Source organism: Mastigoproctus giganteus, chromosome 1, assembly GCF_048544385.1.
Source record: "Mastigoproctus giganteus isolate SK-2022 chromosome 1, ASM4854438v1, whole genome shotgun sequence".
NCBI classification, from domain to species: domain Eukaryota; kingdom Metazoa; phylum Arthropoda; class Arachnida; order Uropygi; family Thelyphonidae; genus Mastigoproctus; species Mastigoproctus giganteus.
The window spans coordinates 266,473,621-266,492,816 of NC_143575.1; the positions used below are offsets into that span (position 1 = coordinate 266,473,621).

At 36.2% G+C, this 19,196-nt stretch overlaps 1 protein-coding gene across 1 annotated transcript in view; it reads left to right on the forward strand.

Annotated features, from left to right (window-relative positions):
• glu (structural maintenance of chromosomes 4-like protein gluon) overlaps positions 1-19,196 on the forward strand; it is a 256,802-nt gene that overhangs the window by 75,396 nt on the left and 162,210 nt on the right. The window contains exons 8-10 of the mRNA XM_090377488.1: positions 687-827; positions 7,468-7,618; positions 11,709-11,822. Of these exons, the coding sequence (XP_090233614.1) occupies positions 687-827; positions 7,468-7,618; positions 11,709-11,822 (406 nt within the window). The remainder of the gene's footprint in view (positions 1-686; positions 828-7,467; positions 7,619-11,708; positions 11,823-19,196) is intronic.

Consider the following 19,196-nt stretch of genomic DNA (forward strand, 5'->3'; position numbering starts at 1 on the left):
TTGTTTCCTTCCTGAGAGTGGTACTATGTGAATTTTGAAACATCATCTTGTCAGTAAAAGCACTGTCTCCTTGTTCCACTTATTTGATTAGAGATTCGTTAAAATTGACATTTAGCACCTTTTTTTTTATGTTCATTGATGAGCTGAAGTTTTGCTGAACAACTTATTTTTTGAGTTACTCTTGTTTTGCTTCCATGACGAAGACATGAAAGCAAATTTAAAAAAACAAAAAACTCAAAGTTAGAATATTAAAGGAACATTACAAAATGTAAATGAATAACATGTGCAACAGATTCCACATATTTCTTTTTGTTATCCAATTTAGATAGTAGTGTCTTATGCAATTAAAATTTGCTTAAATCTCCAATATGAGGCTTTTGGCATCCATAAACTTTAGTAAAGTTTCTACTTTATTATAGTGTTAATTGACATAGTAACTTAACCACTTAGTTTCTGAAGATTAATGATGTGTTTCTTTGTAATGTCCTTATGATTCAATCCCCATTATCAGAATGGCATTGTTAATACCAGCTAGGTTGTTTTTAATAATCTCTTTGTCTATATTAATAGTAAGCATGTTGTTAGGCTCATATGCACTTGGTTATTTCTTAAGTTTTATTTATTAAATTGTTTATTTTGTGCTGTGCTGTGCCCATTTTTATATATTGGCTTATAAATACTTTTAGGTGTGATGCGAAACTAGAGGAGGAACAGGCAGTCTTAAAGAAAAATGAAATTACAGAAAATATGAAAGTAGTACTTGAAGAACTGGAGGCATTCAAGAAAGCAGAAAGTGAAAAGCAAATCGAATATAAAAACATTTCAGAGTATGTTTATATTTATATGTACCATGTGTACTAGTAGTTTGTATATACTTCTAGTTTCAGGCTTAATTATTGCAAGGTACTCTCTTATTTTTAATGCAGTTTAACTTTTAGATGCTGTCTTATACTATACTGCACTTGTCAATGGAATCAATATCACTGATTATAGGTTTATTAGTTAGTTATTTGGGTTTTTAGGAGCATTAGCAACTAAGGCCATATTGCTCCGGGATATGCGGTGGTCATTTCCTGACCTTTCCGCATCCTCCGTATTTGGTGGTGACAGGCTCGAACCTCTGTCTAATCAAGAAGCGTGTGCTACGCACTGCTGCTCCTTCCCACCTGGCTACGGGGGCGCCATATAGGTTTATCTTGTACAATGTGAGGCATCTCTAAGAGCATACATTTATATTTCTTAATGTAATGTAAAGATGTAAGATAATATAATATTTCTGTATTAAGAAATATGAGTGTATGCTCTTATTAGTGTACTCCATTATGCAGGGTTTGTGCCGATTGTTAATTTTGAGCAAGTGGAGTTTTTTCCCCATTTCTTCTCCCCAGAATTAATTTTCAATGGAGAATTACTAGGAGGGTGGGGGTGACATGGCTTTATTTTACTCTAACAGGATACTGTATCCTGTTGGTGGCATTTGGTGATATCATTTTATTGAAAAGCGAACTGTTTTTTTTCTTGTACAGAACTTGATAAAAACTGAAGAGTGTTTGGTGTTAGTTTTGTATTGGTAGTGAGTTGATTGACTTTCCTAGGAAAAAGTAGGTATTAAGAAAAGTAGTTTGGCCTTCGTAAGGACTGGAAACCTGATAAAACGAGCTTCTGTGCTCAAGACCTGCTATAAACATAAACTAGAATAAGTGCAACTCACGTTAGAATACTGGCATATTTGACCCCATGTTAACGAACCTTATAAATGACTAATTTAAATTAGATAAAACCATCAACGAATTCCATTATGTGAATATATTTAAATGTTGAAGGGAAAGAAAGGAAATGCTTAATAAACAAAAACATACCTGAAATTGTATGTAGCAATGACATCCATTCTCTTTAATAAAGAGACCTATAAAACTTTCCCTCTGATATGTATATAAAATGCATTTTGCACAAAATGCACGACCAGGAACACAGTTTGAATCCTCAAACTACCTTTTTTGTAAGGAATAGTGTACATGACGTTAATTTCCTGTTTAAAATCGACATTAAATTCATAAATATTTTTTTTGAATTGGCAAATGCCAAATTTAAGCCTAGTTTTTGAATATATTTTTCAGAGGTAAACAAAAAGTTTTGATGTACAGCAGGCCCCCATTATAACGTGGTTCGCTTTACGCTGATTCGCTATAACACTGTTCTTATATTATAACCAGTATCTGACTATAACGCTCTTTTACAGATTGCATTTTTGGCATATTTAACAAAATCTTTTCATTTGATGGAGTCAATAGCTTGAAAATGAATAGCAAAACAGCATTAAAATGTTTCCCACGCCGATTTGAGAAATTTTCTCGCACACTAATTTAATTGCAGTACAGTGACTTGTTACTTAGTTCCGAGATTAACATTTTAAAAAATGATCAAGTATATTGCTTGTAATATTTGCATTATATGCATTTATCCGAAGTCTAGTCATCACTCAGTACTGTATTAGACATCGTGCGAAACGGACAGTTTACTTGAACATTGTATCATAATTAATGCAACCAACGCAGTTACATTTTCAAAGAGTTAATAATGGCCAATAAGAATGAAAAAGCAACAATGTCTGGGTGCAGTATGAAGACTATAAATGTAAGTAAAAGACTGAATTTGAAAATTAAATTAGATGTTTTGAAGCAAATCGATTCCGGTCAAAGACAAGCAGATGTGTGCCATAATTTAGGGCTTGCAAGTTTAACTGTAAGAACAATTATAAAAAAAAATAAAGAATTAATTTTAGCAGCGGGAAAGATAGCTGTTCCACTGCAAGCAACTAGGGCTAGGCCGGCTATTAGGTTTGAAATGGAAAGACTTTAACTAATTTTATTGAAAATAATATCCAATGCAGAATTCAGTTAAGTTAAATATTATTAAAAAAAAGAGAAAGAGATTAGCCAATATGATGATCTGAAGAAAACTCACCTAAAAAAAAAAAAAAAAAAAAAAAAAAATGTGGAACCATTTAAAACTAGTAAGGGCTGGTTGAATAGATTTAAAATCCAGGGAGAAACCGCAGTGCAGAAGGAACTGAAACTTTCAAAAAAGAACTTGTTAAAATTATTGAAGAGGGATATTATGTGTTATACTTCTCAACAAGTTTTTAACATAGATGAAGCAGGACTTTTGTGGAAATGAATGCCTAAAAGAAGTTTCATATTGAAAGAATAAAAAAACATGCCAGGTTTCAAAGCGGCGAAGGATCGGTTGACTTTATTGTTGGGTGGTAATTAAACTGCTGGGATTTAAAATTAATACCCCTTTTAGTTTATTTGGAAGAGGGCCAAAGTTCAACCCAAAATCGACACATTTTTCAGGATTAAATTCATCAATTAAATTAAATCAATTTAGATCAATTAAATTCATGATTTTAATTGGAATTTTAAGTTTAATTTTGATACGCAAGTAGTTACCACATAATTATATACGTATGTAACGCAGAATATTTTATTTTTATGTACAAATATTTGAATATTAAATAAGTTGACCGACATTTGTGCATCTTTTCACTACCGTTTATTATTCATTAGGAAATATCCTATGGCACCTACGACAACTCGCAAATACATGTTACCTTATGGAATTCGGTGCTCGCTTAGTGCGGATTCACTTAGCGCTCTGTTTTTATGGAACGAATTATCAGCATTAAGCGGGGGTCACCTGTACTGTAAACTACTCCAGAAACTGCTTTCAAATTTTTTATTATAACTATCATAACTATGGAAATGAAGATAATTACCATTATTTGTACTTATTAAAATGCAACTTTCTTTTCACAATGTTAAATTCTAAAAAAAACAAAAAAAACAAAAAAACACAGATTTCTGTTCTGATTTTCTTCATTTTCTATTGCAAAATTTAGTCTTTCATCAGCATTATTCAACTGAGAAAGTCATATTTTAACTAAAGGAAATGCTGAATGAAGGTTCCATTGCATTATGAAATAACACAGTGAGCCTTGCATAGAGATAAATAATACTGTGGAATGATCTGCTTACACATTTAAGATGGTATTACAAAAAAAAGTTGTCATTCTTTGGGTAAGCTTACACCTGCTAACTTTTTTACCATCTCATTAGAATGATTTCACCAATTATGGGTGTTTGTAGGGTTGAAATTGTGTGTTCCTGGTTTGTGCTCTGTGCATAAAGTGTTTTTAATCCATATTGAAGGGAGAGCTTTTTAAGGGATGGATGTCATTACTTAATGCAATTTCAGGTCTGTTTGTTTATTTATTATGCATTTCCTTTCTTCTTCATTTAAATAGGTTTACATAATGGACTTCATTGAAAGTTATATCAGATTTAAATTAATCATTTATAAGATTTGTAACATAGGATCAGGCTAATATTCTAATGTGAATTGCATTTGTTTTAGTTTACACTTATAATGGGTTTCAAGGATAGAATCAGTTGTCATTTCTGTCAGGTTTCAGAGACAATACGATATTCCTACTTACATTTAGGCCTAAGAATTGGAAACTGGTTAAGGGTAGGCATTAATAAACACAAAGCTTAATATATGTTTTGTAATACATTTGATGTCGCTTGAAGTGGTGTTGCTTCTTTAAAAGTTCACAGTAATGGGAAAAAAACATCAGCAATTGCAAAACTTCAGGAAAACCAGTCAAGTCTTGATTTCAAATAAGATAAAGATGTTGAAAATCCTGCAGGCACTTTTTGGGCACAATCTGTACACTGTGGGAGATGAAGAAAAACAGTTCTTGCTTCTCTGTGAAGATTTGAATAATAAATAAATTTCCATTTATTCTCTACACAGTCCAAAAAGTTTATATGTTCATTGTGCTGCATATATATATTGAATTATTAGGGGCAGCCAGAGTTTCAGTGCCATAGTTCACAATGGACTGTATAGTGTTGATTGTCAAGGGCACCCCTAACTCTGTGTTTGTATATTCTGTGTTGCAGTACACACTCTGTAAAGGTCAGAGATAGTGTGAGTTGTAGTGTTGGGTTGTGTTGGTCTGTTCCTCTGGCCATTAGCAGCAGGGCCCTAGTGGAATCCCACATTGCCCATCCTCTGCCCTGGGGAGGCAGGCCAGGTATAGTAGGGAATAGAAAGGTCTCTGGCAGGATCAAACCCTGGATGATGCCTGAGCTTTCCAGGGGGGGGGAGCCTCTGGAAAGTGAAAAAGGGGAGCAGGGGAGACAGATGAGGAGAGGAACAGATGAACATAAAGAAGATAGATGATAGGAGGACTTTCCACTTGGAAATAGGAAGTTAAAGGGATAGATGGGCACCCTTGTGGAAGAGGCTGATGTCAGCTTGATGAATCCCACGTCATGTCTCAGAAGATGGGATATGATGTTAGCAGAGCAGGGGGAGAGGATTTCTGGTAGGTTTCTTCCACCGTTGTCTAATTTGGGGGAGCCTGTTAGAACAACTCACACTTTATATACACTCAGCACAATTGCACACACGTCATACTTACATTTACACAATTTACCCCCCCTACACACACACACACACACACACACACACACACACGCGCGCGCGCGCGTGTTTAGGGGCAGACTGAAAAACAACACAAAACACTCTCACATAGTTATCAACTTACTTTCATCATCATCATGCAGACAGACAGGACACAGGTGGCACCTAAATACAACTGCCAAGGCATGACTTTATACATGGTGTTTCAAAAGTGATGGTCAGTAATTTAAAGGTGAACTGTATAGACTACAATATGCAAAAAAAACATGGGTTCTTAAGTGAATCGTTTTCGTGATATTGCACATTTTTAGTTGGGATCCACCACTGACTAGGTGAACTGTACAAAGTTGGGATCCACCACTGACTTGTTTGTTTAGGTTAGATTATGCTCATTCTTTCCCTTTCCCCTCTCTCAATGCTCTGAGACGTAGCAGGCATACTAGTACTTGTCAAAGGATAGTCAACATGGAAAGAGGTTACAGCAACGAAGGAGTATGCAGATGTGCACTTCATGTATGGTAAAGCCAATGGCAGTGCACTCGAGGCTGCACTTTTGTACCAAGAAGCACTTCCCCACCAAAGGCAGCCCAACAGGCACACATTCATCAGGTTACATCAACGCCTTAGAGAACATGAACCAGTGCAACTTCTCGATACAGTAGAGGTGGTTGTTTAGGTTTTATGGGCACCACTAAATTGTGGAATGTTTTAGCTCTTTAAGAATTTTAAGATTAAGAATCAGTCCCTTTAGCTCTTAAAATCTAAAGGCCAGAGGTGCGAACAGTGCATACCCAGGTCTCTCGAAATTTTCTTCGTTATACAGAAACTATTTTCAATGTAATGACTAGGGGGAAATGAAAAAATTCTCTAAATAGAAAAATTTGCTATATGGAAGTTCATTAAAGAGATGTCCAACTATATATACACACAATTATAAAGACATGCCACATCCTGTGGCTTGTCTTAATGGTTCTAATTTGACTTGTCATCTTCATCCCTCCCCCCAGTTATTATATTTATCAACTTGTCTTTTCTTTCCTTTATTTCAATGTTTATTATTGTCACTATTGCATGTGTGCTAATGAATGCCTATTCAAAAAGCTGTAGTTTTCATGTCATATTATACTGATTAATAACTAATGGATATATATCTTATTTTATTTATATATTACCCTTCTTAGAGAATACAAACTTAGACATTGTAAGGTTACTTTCACATTCAGGTGGTAGATGACTTTCATCAACCGGTGAAATACTACCACTTTGCTTATTGGAGGCTTGAGGTGGTGAAACCCATGTTTAGTCTCTAGAGCAAAGTTTCCAGCATCCCTCTCCCCCCATACTTCTCCTTCAACCCATGCACGGTACTAAGTACTATAGATTTTGATACCTTTCGTGTTTGGGGTTTTCATTAAAAAAAAAAAAAAAAAAAAAGCAGCTAAAATAAAACTGATTTTTATATCAGTTTTCTTTTGTATTACTTTCTTTATATCATTTTTACAATTTCTGTTATGTTATGTACAGTTGAAAACAGATAGGGAAAACAGTTTTGTGTTTTCTTAATATAACAGTATTTGTTGGTCAATTCATTTGTGTAAATTCATGTCAGCTCATTTGCTTGTGTGCATTCCAAATATTATGTCACTGAAAGTAATAATGCATATCCCTAAACTTTGCAATAGAAAAGCACTTCTCAGTTTCAAAGAATCACATTTATAATTTTGGTATTTGAGTAAAAATATTTATTATTTTACTGCTCTTGACCTGATTAAATGTCAACCACCTTGAATTCAGTTATCTTGAATAATTCAAGACTTGTTTAAAATATAAAAAGAATCATGTATTACAGATCTTACCTTTCAGACTTTACTTCTTGGTAAAGATGAGGTTTATGAGTATTATTGATTTAATAGGTATATATTTAAATGTTTTTTAAAGTAAATTATAGAATGAGTTCAATTTCATATATTGCAGTAAATTTGAGAAGTTTGCAAAAATTGTTGAAGAAAAGAAAGAGCAGTATGGGACTCTGGAGAGACAGGATGTGCAATGTCGAGAGAACATGAAACATGCGAAAACAAAATCAAAGAAGCTGGTTAAAACTTTGGAAGCAGAACAGCAAAAAGTAAGCAAAATGGCTATAGAGAAAATTTACAATTTCAAATTTTTTCCCCCTCTTTCTCTCTCTCTCTTTTTTTTTTTTTTTTTCTTTCCTTAATTGTGAAAATTTTTCTTTGTTAATTCTGATTTTTAATGGGTTTCTTTCTTAAACTTAAATACCAAATCTATAATCTCAATAAAGAGCTAGTCATGTGCTTACAACAATGTGTGCCAGGTGGGTAAAGTGCCTGCCTGGCAACCTAAAGGTTGCGGGTTCGAATCCCGTCTCGGGCTTGGATCAAAGTACTGCAAAAACTTTGGGAGGTGCATTATGTCCACAGAAGCTGATGCGCCAACAACTACCAAAACAAAAAAAAAAAACAACAATGTGTTTACACTTCTACCTCAAGCTATGTACAGTTTAATTACTCGTGAAATAGCCTAATGGTCATATATCTGTATATTATACTGATGATCAAGACTAGCATGCAAAATTGGATAAGAATTACAATGGAATCCTCAGAAAATGATAATCCGAAGCAATAAGTGGGGACCAATGAAGGCTATCACATCTGAAGAAATAAGTTTAGTAGATTCCGTGCAGTAACAAATTGAAGCTGTTTTAAAAGTAAACGATTTCCAACAAAATGCTAATATAAATAAAGTGTTTTAAAAAAAAGATTTGTTAAATTGCGACTAGTATATTTTTCTTTCCAAATAAAATAACTTTGAATTCAAAATGAATGCAATAAACATTGATTATAAGTGAACTTTATATTTCTTAAAAATATCCAGAATTAAAACTACTGATATATGCACAAGTATTGCTTTAAACAGAAGAAAGCAGAGTGCATAATTAGGATAAATGACATGATTGGTGATTGAGGCAAATTATAAATGAGATGTTATCAGATAAAGTAAGTGGCACTTGGTACACTGAAGTTGGAACTGAGGCTACATATGTTTGTGAAATTAATTAAGAATATTTTAAATTAAATTAAAGGTTTATATCTTTTTCTCAGATAAGCTTGTTCCATTTGTTTGACTACTCATGCACTGGTATAATATAGATGAGATAAAAGTTTTGAGGTGAGAGCATATATGAATTGAAGTTTTCTGATTTGGCAGGCACACAGCAAGAATTTTAGCTCCTTCACATAACAGCCTTGGCAGTGCTTGCATTGCCACCAACCACTATGTGCACATTATTCTAACCTCCTTTACATTTATAAATTAAGTGAGCTTGTATTCTATCTACCCCCTGGGCTCCCACCAGTATGCAGCTAGGGACTCTCATCTAAATAATTCTTAATGTTTAGTTAGGTTAATATTAAGCAAAAAACAACAAAGACGTCTGGATAACATTAGTGACTTTACTGTGGTGAAAGCCAAACATGGCTTTCACCACTTCAAGTGTCAAACGGGCAAAGTGGTGGAGTTAAGCCAGCTGATGAGAGTCACCTGCTGCCTGGTATTACCTTGTGGCACAGAAGGTCAGCCATTTCTCTGAATACTTGTGTTACACCAAACTGGCAGAATTCAAATTTACAGGCATGGTCTACAAAATATCTTGTGCCCTTTATTACACTGGCATTAACCTTAAGTAAGAGCTTAAAAGCTCAGAAATATACATGAATAGCTGCTGGCAATATATGTATCTTTTAAATAACCTACTGTTGCAGGTGTTATCATTGCAGTGATTAACTTTTTAGCATTAGTAGAGGCATACGATTCAAGAAAGCAAGCTTATGCAGCATAAGCCAAAAAAAAAAAAACCTCCCATTTCATCCCTCCATTCGTTCCAAATACCTGTCCAGCTGAGCCTTAAATTTATTTAGGCTATTAGCTTAGCATTAGTAGAGGCATTTGATGCAAGAAAGCAAGCTTATGCAGCATCAGCCAAAAAAAAAAAAAAAACACTTCCACTTCACCCCTCTGTTCGTTCAAAATACCTGTCCAGCTGAGCCTTAAACTTATTTAGGCTATCAACCTCCACTACAAGGGATGGAAGTCTGTTCCACCAACCAACCACCCGCTGGCTAAAGGCAAATTTCCGCACGTCTATCCTACATCTGTCTTTCCTCAATTTGAATTTATGCCCTCTCAGGTGATCATTCTGAGCGAGAGGAAGAATCCCATCAGCATTGAGCATGCCTAAACCATTCAATGCTTTATACACCTCTATCAGATCACCTCGCCGGTGCCTAGTCTCCAGACACTGTAATTTGCAAAACTTAAGCCTTTCTTCGTAAGAGCACCCCTTTGTTCCATTCACTAATCTTGTTGCCCTTCTCTGTACTCGTTCCAGCAGCTCTACATCCTTCTTGAAATGAGGCCTCCAGACCTGTATACAGTACTCTAGGTGTGGCCTGACCATTGCCTTATACAAGGGAATAATCACCTCCTTATCCCTGCTAGAAAAATTCCTATATATCATTGATAATACACCATGAGCTACTCTTGCAGCCCGTCTGCACTGCTCATAGAACTTCATATCAGCCTGCACAACCACCCCCAAGTCCCTTTCATTCTCTACCACTGTCAGTGTAGTACCACAGAGTTGATACGTTGCTCTGGGGTTGCTGTTTCCCATGTGTAGTACTTTACATTTGTCAATGTTAAACTTCATTTGCCACCTCTCAGCCCATCTGCTCAACCTTTCCAGATCCTGTTGCAGCAGCATAGTGTCAGTAGTGTCCTTGACAACCCTGCCTACCTTTGTATCGTCTGCAAACTTCGACATTAAGCTTGATATACCATCATCAATATAATTTATGAATACAGAAAACAATAATGGACCCAACACTGAGCCCTGAGGGACTCCACTAATAACATTAGTCCACGACGAGCAGTGTCCATTGATTACCACTCTGTCTTCTCCCCCTCAGCCACCCCTTTATCCACAGCAGCAATTTGCCTCCAATGCCACACTGCTCCAATTTGTGCAGCAGTCTTCCATGTGCAACAGTATCAAAAGCCTTTCTAAGATCCAAGTATATAATATCAAAGTTATTCCCTGCATCCAGTTCCTTTGTGACTGCATCATAGTATCCAATCAAATTGGTCAGGCAAGACTTCCCCTTAACAAAACCATGCTGTGTCCGAGCTATAACTGAAGTCTTGTCTAAATGATCCTGCAGTGCTTCTTTAACTAGTGCCTCCATTAATTTTCCTGGAACAGAAGTTAAACTCACAGGTCTATAATTACTTGTGTCAGCCTTTGATCCTCCTTTGTGAATTGGGGTCACATTTGCACATCTCTAGTCTGTGGGTACCTCCCCTGAGTCCAAGGAAGCTCTTATAATTATGGCTAAGGGTTTGCTTACTTCCTCTGCTGCCTTCTTTAATATAACTGGATAGATCTCAGCTTCCACAACAAAGGATGGAAGCCTGTTCCACCAATCAACTACCCGCTGGCTAAAGGCCAATTTCCACACATCTATTCTACAACTATCTTTCCTCAATTTGAAACTGTTCCCACTCAGGTTCTTAGTCTGAGCAAGACGAAGAATCCCATCACCATTCGGCTTGCTCAACCCATTCAAGGCCTTGTACATCTCAATCAGATCACCTCGCAGGTGCCTCGCTGCAGTTTGCAGAACTTAAGCCTTTCTTGGTAAGAGCATCCCTTTGTTCCCCTCACCAATCTTGTTGCCCTTCTTTGTACTCGTTCTAGCAACTCTACATCCTTCCTAAAATGAGGCCTCCAGACCTCTGCCTTGTATAATGGGATTATCACCTCCCTGTCCCTGCTAGCAAAATTCCTATATATCATTGACAAAACTCCATGACCTTGTCAATGATATATATATATAGGAATTTTGCTAGCAGGGACAGGGAGGTGATAATCCCGTTATACAAGGCAATGGTCAGCCACACCTAGAGTACTGTGTACAGGTCTGGAGGCCTCATTTAACTTATAACTTATAACTGGAGAATGGTGTTTTCACTATAGAACTTATAATTAATGACAATTTACTCTTCATTAGTTATAATTATTATTCAAGTTTTTTTAGCCTATCTAAATGTTTTTGTACAAAATAAAAAAAGAAAGAAATAGCATATTTGAATTTATTTTTTTTTATTGTCCTTACTGTTTTCTTTGTTTTCTGCAGCTGGTGGATTTGAAAACTCAGCCTGAAAAATTTGTAAAAGAAATAAAGGAGTTAGAAGCCAAGAAAAAAAAACTAGAGCAAGAAAAGGAAGCTGCAGAAAAACAAGTTGCTGAGGTGTATATTGATTTGGGTTGCAAATTTTAAGTACTCAAAGTTATTGAGTGTAAAATACATTTTTTCTCGGTGGTTTTTTTTATAAATTTTTGTAACATTTTCCGAAGTAAGTTTTTTGAATATGTCTGGGCTTCCGAGGGATACTTTTTTTTTTAATACTTCTAAATATTAATTTGTTCCTATTTTTACTTGGATGAAATAATTTCAGTCTAAAACATTAGAGTGCAGTTATTTCAAAAATCAAATTAGAATTTTAAAAAATTGAGAAAAACTAATTTTTTCTTCTTCAATTTCATTAACTTCTGATCTGAATTCTGAATAATTTTGACTTTTTTAAGCTAGAATTGAACAACAATGGGCCGATAGATATTATTTCTGTCTTTTGAACACTTAAGAAATTACTTAGAAAAACTTATGTACACACTCTGAAATGGTTAAGAAAATCTTGGGGAATAAAATTAGTGCACTTTTTTAATTAAAAAAACTGACAAGTGCCCCCCCATGTTTTTCTCTCTCTTCATAAAAGCATTACTTATTCATAATAACTACAGATCCATATTGATACCTACCATGTTTCAAAATATAAGGAGATTTCAGAATTAAATCTGAGCTTTGGTTTGGTTAACTTTGCTGCTTCAAAATCATGTCACTTCCAAGGCTGAAAAATTCTTGATCATTCTCATGATCATTAATCATTACTGATAACTATATGATAAATACTTCTTTACTTGTTGGCAACTCTAGCATCTTTACTGATATACAAAGCAGCCATCCAGGAAATCCAACAATTTTCACAGAAAGGAGATAGTAGCTGTAAACAAAAAAAGTGTGTGATTATCATATGTTCACTTGTCAAGGCCAATTAGACCATAGGATTAATAGAACCAAGAGCATCAAGCAAGATATTGGCTCAATTTTAATGAAAGATGAATGGTACTTCATTATGGAAAGCAGTTATGCAGTAATATGCAGAGTATGGTTGAATGACCAACCCAGAAGTTCCATTCAGTATTCTAGAAAATTAAAGTTATAAGACATTTAGATTTGCTAGTTTACTCTGTAAACATATTTATTATACTCATCACAGTCATCTGGTCTGTATCATACTTCTGCTTGCATTTTTGTTGTCTAAAATTGATTGTCTACTAGATTTGTTAACCTTCAGTCTATATGTATGTCAGTTAAAAACATTTTCTCCTATCTTTTGTTCTGTACATTATTCTAGTAACTGTATTTAATATACCAAAATTCTGCATGCAGTATATCAGAATGACACCATGTTTCTGGTATTCCTATTTTACATTTGTTGAATAACAAACAGTTCCTCAAATTTATTAACTGCACTTCTAGCATTAGTATGTAAATATGTGAGGGTCTATCTTTTTAGATTTGTGACTAACACATCCCACGTAGTTTTTACTGCAGCAGCCTTTCCAGAAATTTTCCAGTGTGGATTAGGTTATTGATAATACTTTTTGCAAATGTTCAGATTCCTCTGGCCGTACCACCAGTTCCCATTGCATCAGGGTCATACGATCTCCCAATATGTTCTGTATTCCTTTATTATCGATTTCCAAATTAGTATGTCTCAATTAGGTAGTTCAAAGCAGTACATAAATCTAATGTACTTCATCTTTAATCGACACTAATGCTTCCTTCCCCCCACACCACTTAGATTGGGAGGGCATTATTAGCACCTAATCCTGCTTCAGTATCAGCTGATATTCTTGCTCCTCTTCTATACAGACATGTCCCATAGGTAAAAAAAAGTGGTCCCTTCTGTTAACAAGTGCAGTCCATGCTGAGAAAATTTTATCCCACGAGTCATGCACATTCTCTAGGCTAAAATCAATTGATCGTTCTGGGATATAAACAACTTGGGATATTAAAGGAGACGGCAAAGCAACTAAGCAAACCCTTAGCCATAATTATGAGAGCATCCTTGGACTCAGGGGAGGTTCCCACGGACTGGAGATGTGCAAATGTATCCCCAATTCACAAAAGGGGATCGAAGGGTGACACGAGTAATTACAGACCAGTTAGTTTAACTTCTGTTCCAGGTAAAATAATGGAGTCACTGGTTAAAGATGCATTGCAGGATCATCTTGACAAGACTACAGCAATAATTCAGACACAGCATGGGTTTGTTAAGGGAAAGTCTTGTCTGACAAATTTGATAGGATATTATGATGTGGTTACAAAGGAACTGGATGCAAAAAATAATTTTGATATCATATATTTGGATTTCAGGAAAGCTTTTGACACTATTGCGCATGAAAGACTATTGTACAAATTGGAGCAGAATGGTATTAAGGGTAAGTTGCTGCAATGGATAAAAGGATGGTTAAGTGGGAGAAGACAGAGGGTGGTAATCAATGGGTGCTGCTCTTCGTGGACTAATGTTATTAGTGGAGTCCCACAGGGTTCAGTGTTGGGTCCACTGTTGTTTTGTGTATTTATCAATGATATTGATGAAGGTATATATCAGGCTTAATGTCGAAGTTTGCAGATGATACAAAGTTGGCAGGGTTGTTAATGACAGTAATGGCAGTGTGCTACTGCAACAGGATCTAGATAATTTGGGCAGATGGGCTAAGAAGTGGCAACTGAAGTTTAACCTTGACAAATGCAAAGTACTGCACATGGGTACACATTCAGAGGGAAAAGGAGGTAATTATCCCTCTGTATAAGGCAATGGTCAGGCCACGCCTTGAGTACTACGTACAGGTCTGGAGGCCACATTTTAGGAAGGATGTAGATTTACTTGAGCGTGTATAGAGAAGGGCAACAAGATTGGTGAGGGGAATGAAGGGATCCTCTTACCAAGAGAGGCTTAAGTTCTGCAAATTGCAGTGGCTGGAGACTAGGCATCTGCGCGGTGATCTGATTGAGGTGTATAAGGCCTTGAATGGGTTGAGCATGCTGAATTCTGATGGGATCCTTCCACTTGTGTAAGAGGATCCAATGAAGGGATCCTCTTACCAAGAGAGGCTTAAGTTCTGCAAATTGCAGTGGCTGGAGACTAAGCACCTGCGTGGTGATCTGATTGAGGTGTATAAGGCCTTGAATGGGTTGAGCATGCTGAATTCTGATGGGATCCTTCCACTTGTTCAGATTACGAACCTAAGGGGGCATAAATAAAAATTAAGAAAGGACAGATGTAGAATAGAAGTGCGGAAATTTGCCTTTAGCCAGCGGGTGGTTAATTGCTGGAACAAACTTCCATCTGTCGTTGTGGAAGTTGATAGGTTGAATAAATTTAAGGAGGAACTGGACAGGCATTTGGAGGAAATGGTGTGTTTTTTTTTTTTTTTTTTTTTTGCTGATGCTGCATAAGCTCATACACTTGCTTTCTTGCATCACATGCCACCACTACTACTACTACCTACCATTATCATGCTCTGGTAAAATTTTAGATGCTCTCACTTTAAGTTCTAGCTTGTGACTTTTTCCTCAACATCACCTCTTAACTTTGAACTAAAACCTCAGATTGCCATACTATACCATAATACCTATGTATATAACAATATTCTCTTTTGTTCCCATAAAAGATATTAACCCTTTGCAGTCCACCATTATTTTCACTGTTTTCCCCAAACAGTCCAGTTCTAACAATCAAAAAAATGAATAGTTGGAATGTGATATTCAAAAATTATTTATTATTGTGTTTATTTACATGAGCTAATATGTAAACAGCATGAAAAAACAATTTAAAAGCTTTAATACAATATTTCTTCCTTGCAGAGATGCAACATCCAAAATGTCTAATGAAATCTCTTCCTGCTAAATATATTCTTGAAAATTGAATTCTGTCTGTCCAGTCTTCAGACCAGTATTTCTTTATATCAGTTTTTTTTTTTTTTTTTTATTCTTCATTTAGTCCTGTGGTGATAATAACACCAAAAAACTCCTGCAGTTCATTTAGTGAAACTGAAACCCAGTCACACTGCTATATGGAACAGCTGGAAAGTATCTTATCTGTAAGAATTTTTGTTTGTTTGCTTTTTTTTCCCCCCCAATTTCTCAATTTCACCACCGGGAAGGCCTTTATGATATCATGATGGTGTGTCTAAACATTTCACTCTAACACAGAGTATAAGTTACTCTGTGATTTCTATACTGAAAAAAAAAAAAAAAATGCCCACTTGTCATTAAATAATTTAATATAAACATCAGTAAACATTGATTTAATTTTTCAGGTCATTTTTATGAAATATTAATGGATGGCAGTACAGCAATTGAGCTAGCACACTGGGAAAACAAATTTCATAATTGGAAACACATTTAAAAATTGGTTGAGACATTCGTACTTGAAGTCGGGGGGGGGGGGGAGAACACAGCCTGCCAATAACCGCTGAATATAAACATCGATTTAGTTTAAATTGATGTCACTACAATAATGAATATAAACATCGATTTAGTTTAAATTGATGTCACTACAATAATTGGGACAGTACAGTAGAAAAACAAATTTCATAATTGGAAATGCCAACATTCGGGGCACCACAACATCCAACTGAAAGAGGAGTGCTAAAAAACAGTGCCAACTGCCATTAATTGAATATAAAATATAGATTTAACTTTTCACATTGTTTATATGAAATATAAATAGATAGTTAGATAGTAGGACAATAATTGCGACAGCACAACAGGAAAACAAATTACATAATCAGAAATGCTGATGAGTGCAGTGTCAGACCTCAAGGGTTAATCATTTCATGCCATTAACCCTGCTCTGCAGACTCACACTTGAGTTCCTAGAATTAAAACTTCTTGTGGAACCAGTGCCTTCTGCCTTTGATGTCCCCTTCCTACTGCTGAATGAGTGAGAGAAGGTACCGACGTTGAGTTTGGACAGACTGAGTTTGTGGTAATTATCCCCCCTCTCCCCATTTAATTTATTCTGAGGCATTAACTGTCAGTCTTTTATGGCAAAACTGAGTTTTCCCTTAATTCTCTCTCACACATTCCCTGCATCTGAGATGCACAAAGGAATTACTGGTTTTCTTATGCACATTTAGAGAATTTGAAAACATGCCACAGTCAATACAATAAGACTCACAGGTGATATCTGTGGCAATTTCTCAATCAATTATGCCATCCTGATTCATAGTATTCTCACAGAACCTAGTTTTTACCATAATTACAGCCAGATTTCTAGTTAAAAATTACGGGAAAACACTACACCACATACGATGTCATGTATTTAATAAAACACTTTATAATAGGATGAACAGTTTTGTATCTAATGACACCATTTGGAAACTCCTGCTACTGATCATCGTAAGTTAACACTAACCACTCTAATTTAATGTTCCAAAGTATTACTAAACTTCAGTTTATACCAATCCATAAAATAAGTACAGATATCATGTATTGTATTATTTTTATTGACTTAAGTGTACTATTTATAACTACACAAATGTTTTGTGATGTTGAGTGTTGCCACCAAAAATTGTTGAAATTGTCAAAAGTTGAAATATTTGCTTAATATACTGTAAGTACTAAACCTAGCTATATGGTCAGAGCAAGGAAAGCTGTAAAATTAAATAAAATTCACAACAAAAATGAAAAAAAACTGCTTATATTCACCAAAAATTCAGTCTGTCCATAACTAAAATTTATCCCTGGCTTGGTCTTGCTAAATCTTGGATGTCCTACCAGTAGTGATGAGGCCCCCGGGTGCCAAGCGATTTCTGTGCATTCCTCAAAGCGTTATCTCCAAAGAGCCTTCAAGTGATAGATTATATTTTGTTTCAACAACCATTTTCTTTATTTATTAATTAGTGTAGCTCTTTCGCACTACAAGAAGTAGGCAAAGGCCCAGAAAGGAAAGTTACCTTTCTGTTTTTTTATTTCTAATAGTACTAACTAACTAACTAACTTAGCTGCTTGGTCACCTTGTGGCACGGTGCCTCCGTAACCAGGTGGGAAGGAGCAGCAGTGCGTAGCACACGCTTCTTGATTAGACCGAGGTTCGAGCCTGGCACCACCAAATACGGGGGATGCGGAAAGGTCAGGGAATGAGCACCGCATATCCCGGAGCAATATGGCCTTAGTTGCTAATGCTCCTAAAAACCAAATAACAATCAAACAAACCTTGTGGTACTGCTCCTGCCTCCTTGTGGCGGGGCCGGAAACCTGGGTGGGAAAACCAACCTCCAAGGCCAAAAGGAGCAAAACATGGACTGTGACAATTTTCCACCGATTAAGACTGCAAATCCAAATCCATTGGATTTGCACATACCCGATAATGACTTCTCCAACCCAAAGAGACTTTGGATTTGCACATACCCGATAATGACTTGCCCAACCCAAAGAGACTGAGGATGGATGCTCCCTGAATGGAAAACCCAAGTTTTCTCATTCTATATTCCCTAACTAACCAGTCGTTAGGTAAATGTCTTGAGAGCATTGCTGGCTCTCCAAAAATGGTACGACGACTGAAATCTGGCGACCAGCTGGTTGAGACTGCCAACTCCAAACACTCTGAGTCTTTACTCAGGCACATCATTTAGTGGAGTTCCAGTGAAGGTGTCCCCCACATGCCACACTTAATTCATTCAAAGGTGTTATTTCTGAATGGGACCTAATGAATGTCTCAGAAGAAGAAATTGTTCAGGAATTGCAGGATCAGAAAGTCAGACAGGCAAAACGAATCATGATGAAAAAAGATGGCAAACTCCTTCCAACTCGCAGCATAATTTTAACATTCAGCACACCCAATTTACCTTCATCAGTAAAAGCAGGGTATTTGCATTGTCGCATTCACCCATATATTCCGAAACCAGTAAGATGTTACAAGTGTCAGAAATTCGGACACTCACAGCCTGTCGAGGTGACCCCGTATGTCCTAACTGTGGTTCAAAAGGTCATTCCCAGGCTGACTGTAATGCCCAGGCTCCACTCTGCCCCAATTGTAAAGGCAACCATCCAGCCTTTTCTAAAAATTATGAACAATGGAAATATGAGAAAAAAATCCAGAAATATAAAATAGAAAAGAAAGTTTCATTCCCAGAAGCAAGAAAGCAAATTCAACTAATGACACCTAGACGCACATATGCTGAAGCCTCTAAAAAGTTTCATTCAGTATCAGTCCAGACTGATACAGCAATTCCTCCAAATATCTCTATTTCAGAATGGGCTCGTTCCCTGGTCAACTCTGTACCTTAACCTTCAAAGCAACAGATTTCAAGCAGAGCTAACATCACACCAGTCACGATACCACCTTCTGCCAATGCAGCTCCTGTAAGATCCGTCCAAGCAGATAATGCAGATTCTAATCAGAAACAGACATTTGACTCCTCCCTTATGGATACTAATGGAATTTCCAGTCAAGGTGATACCGAAACCATTCTGGAGATCCATCCAGAG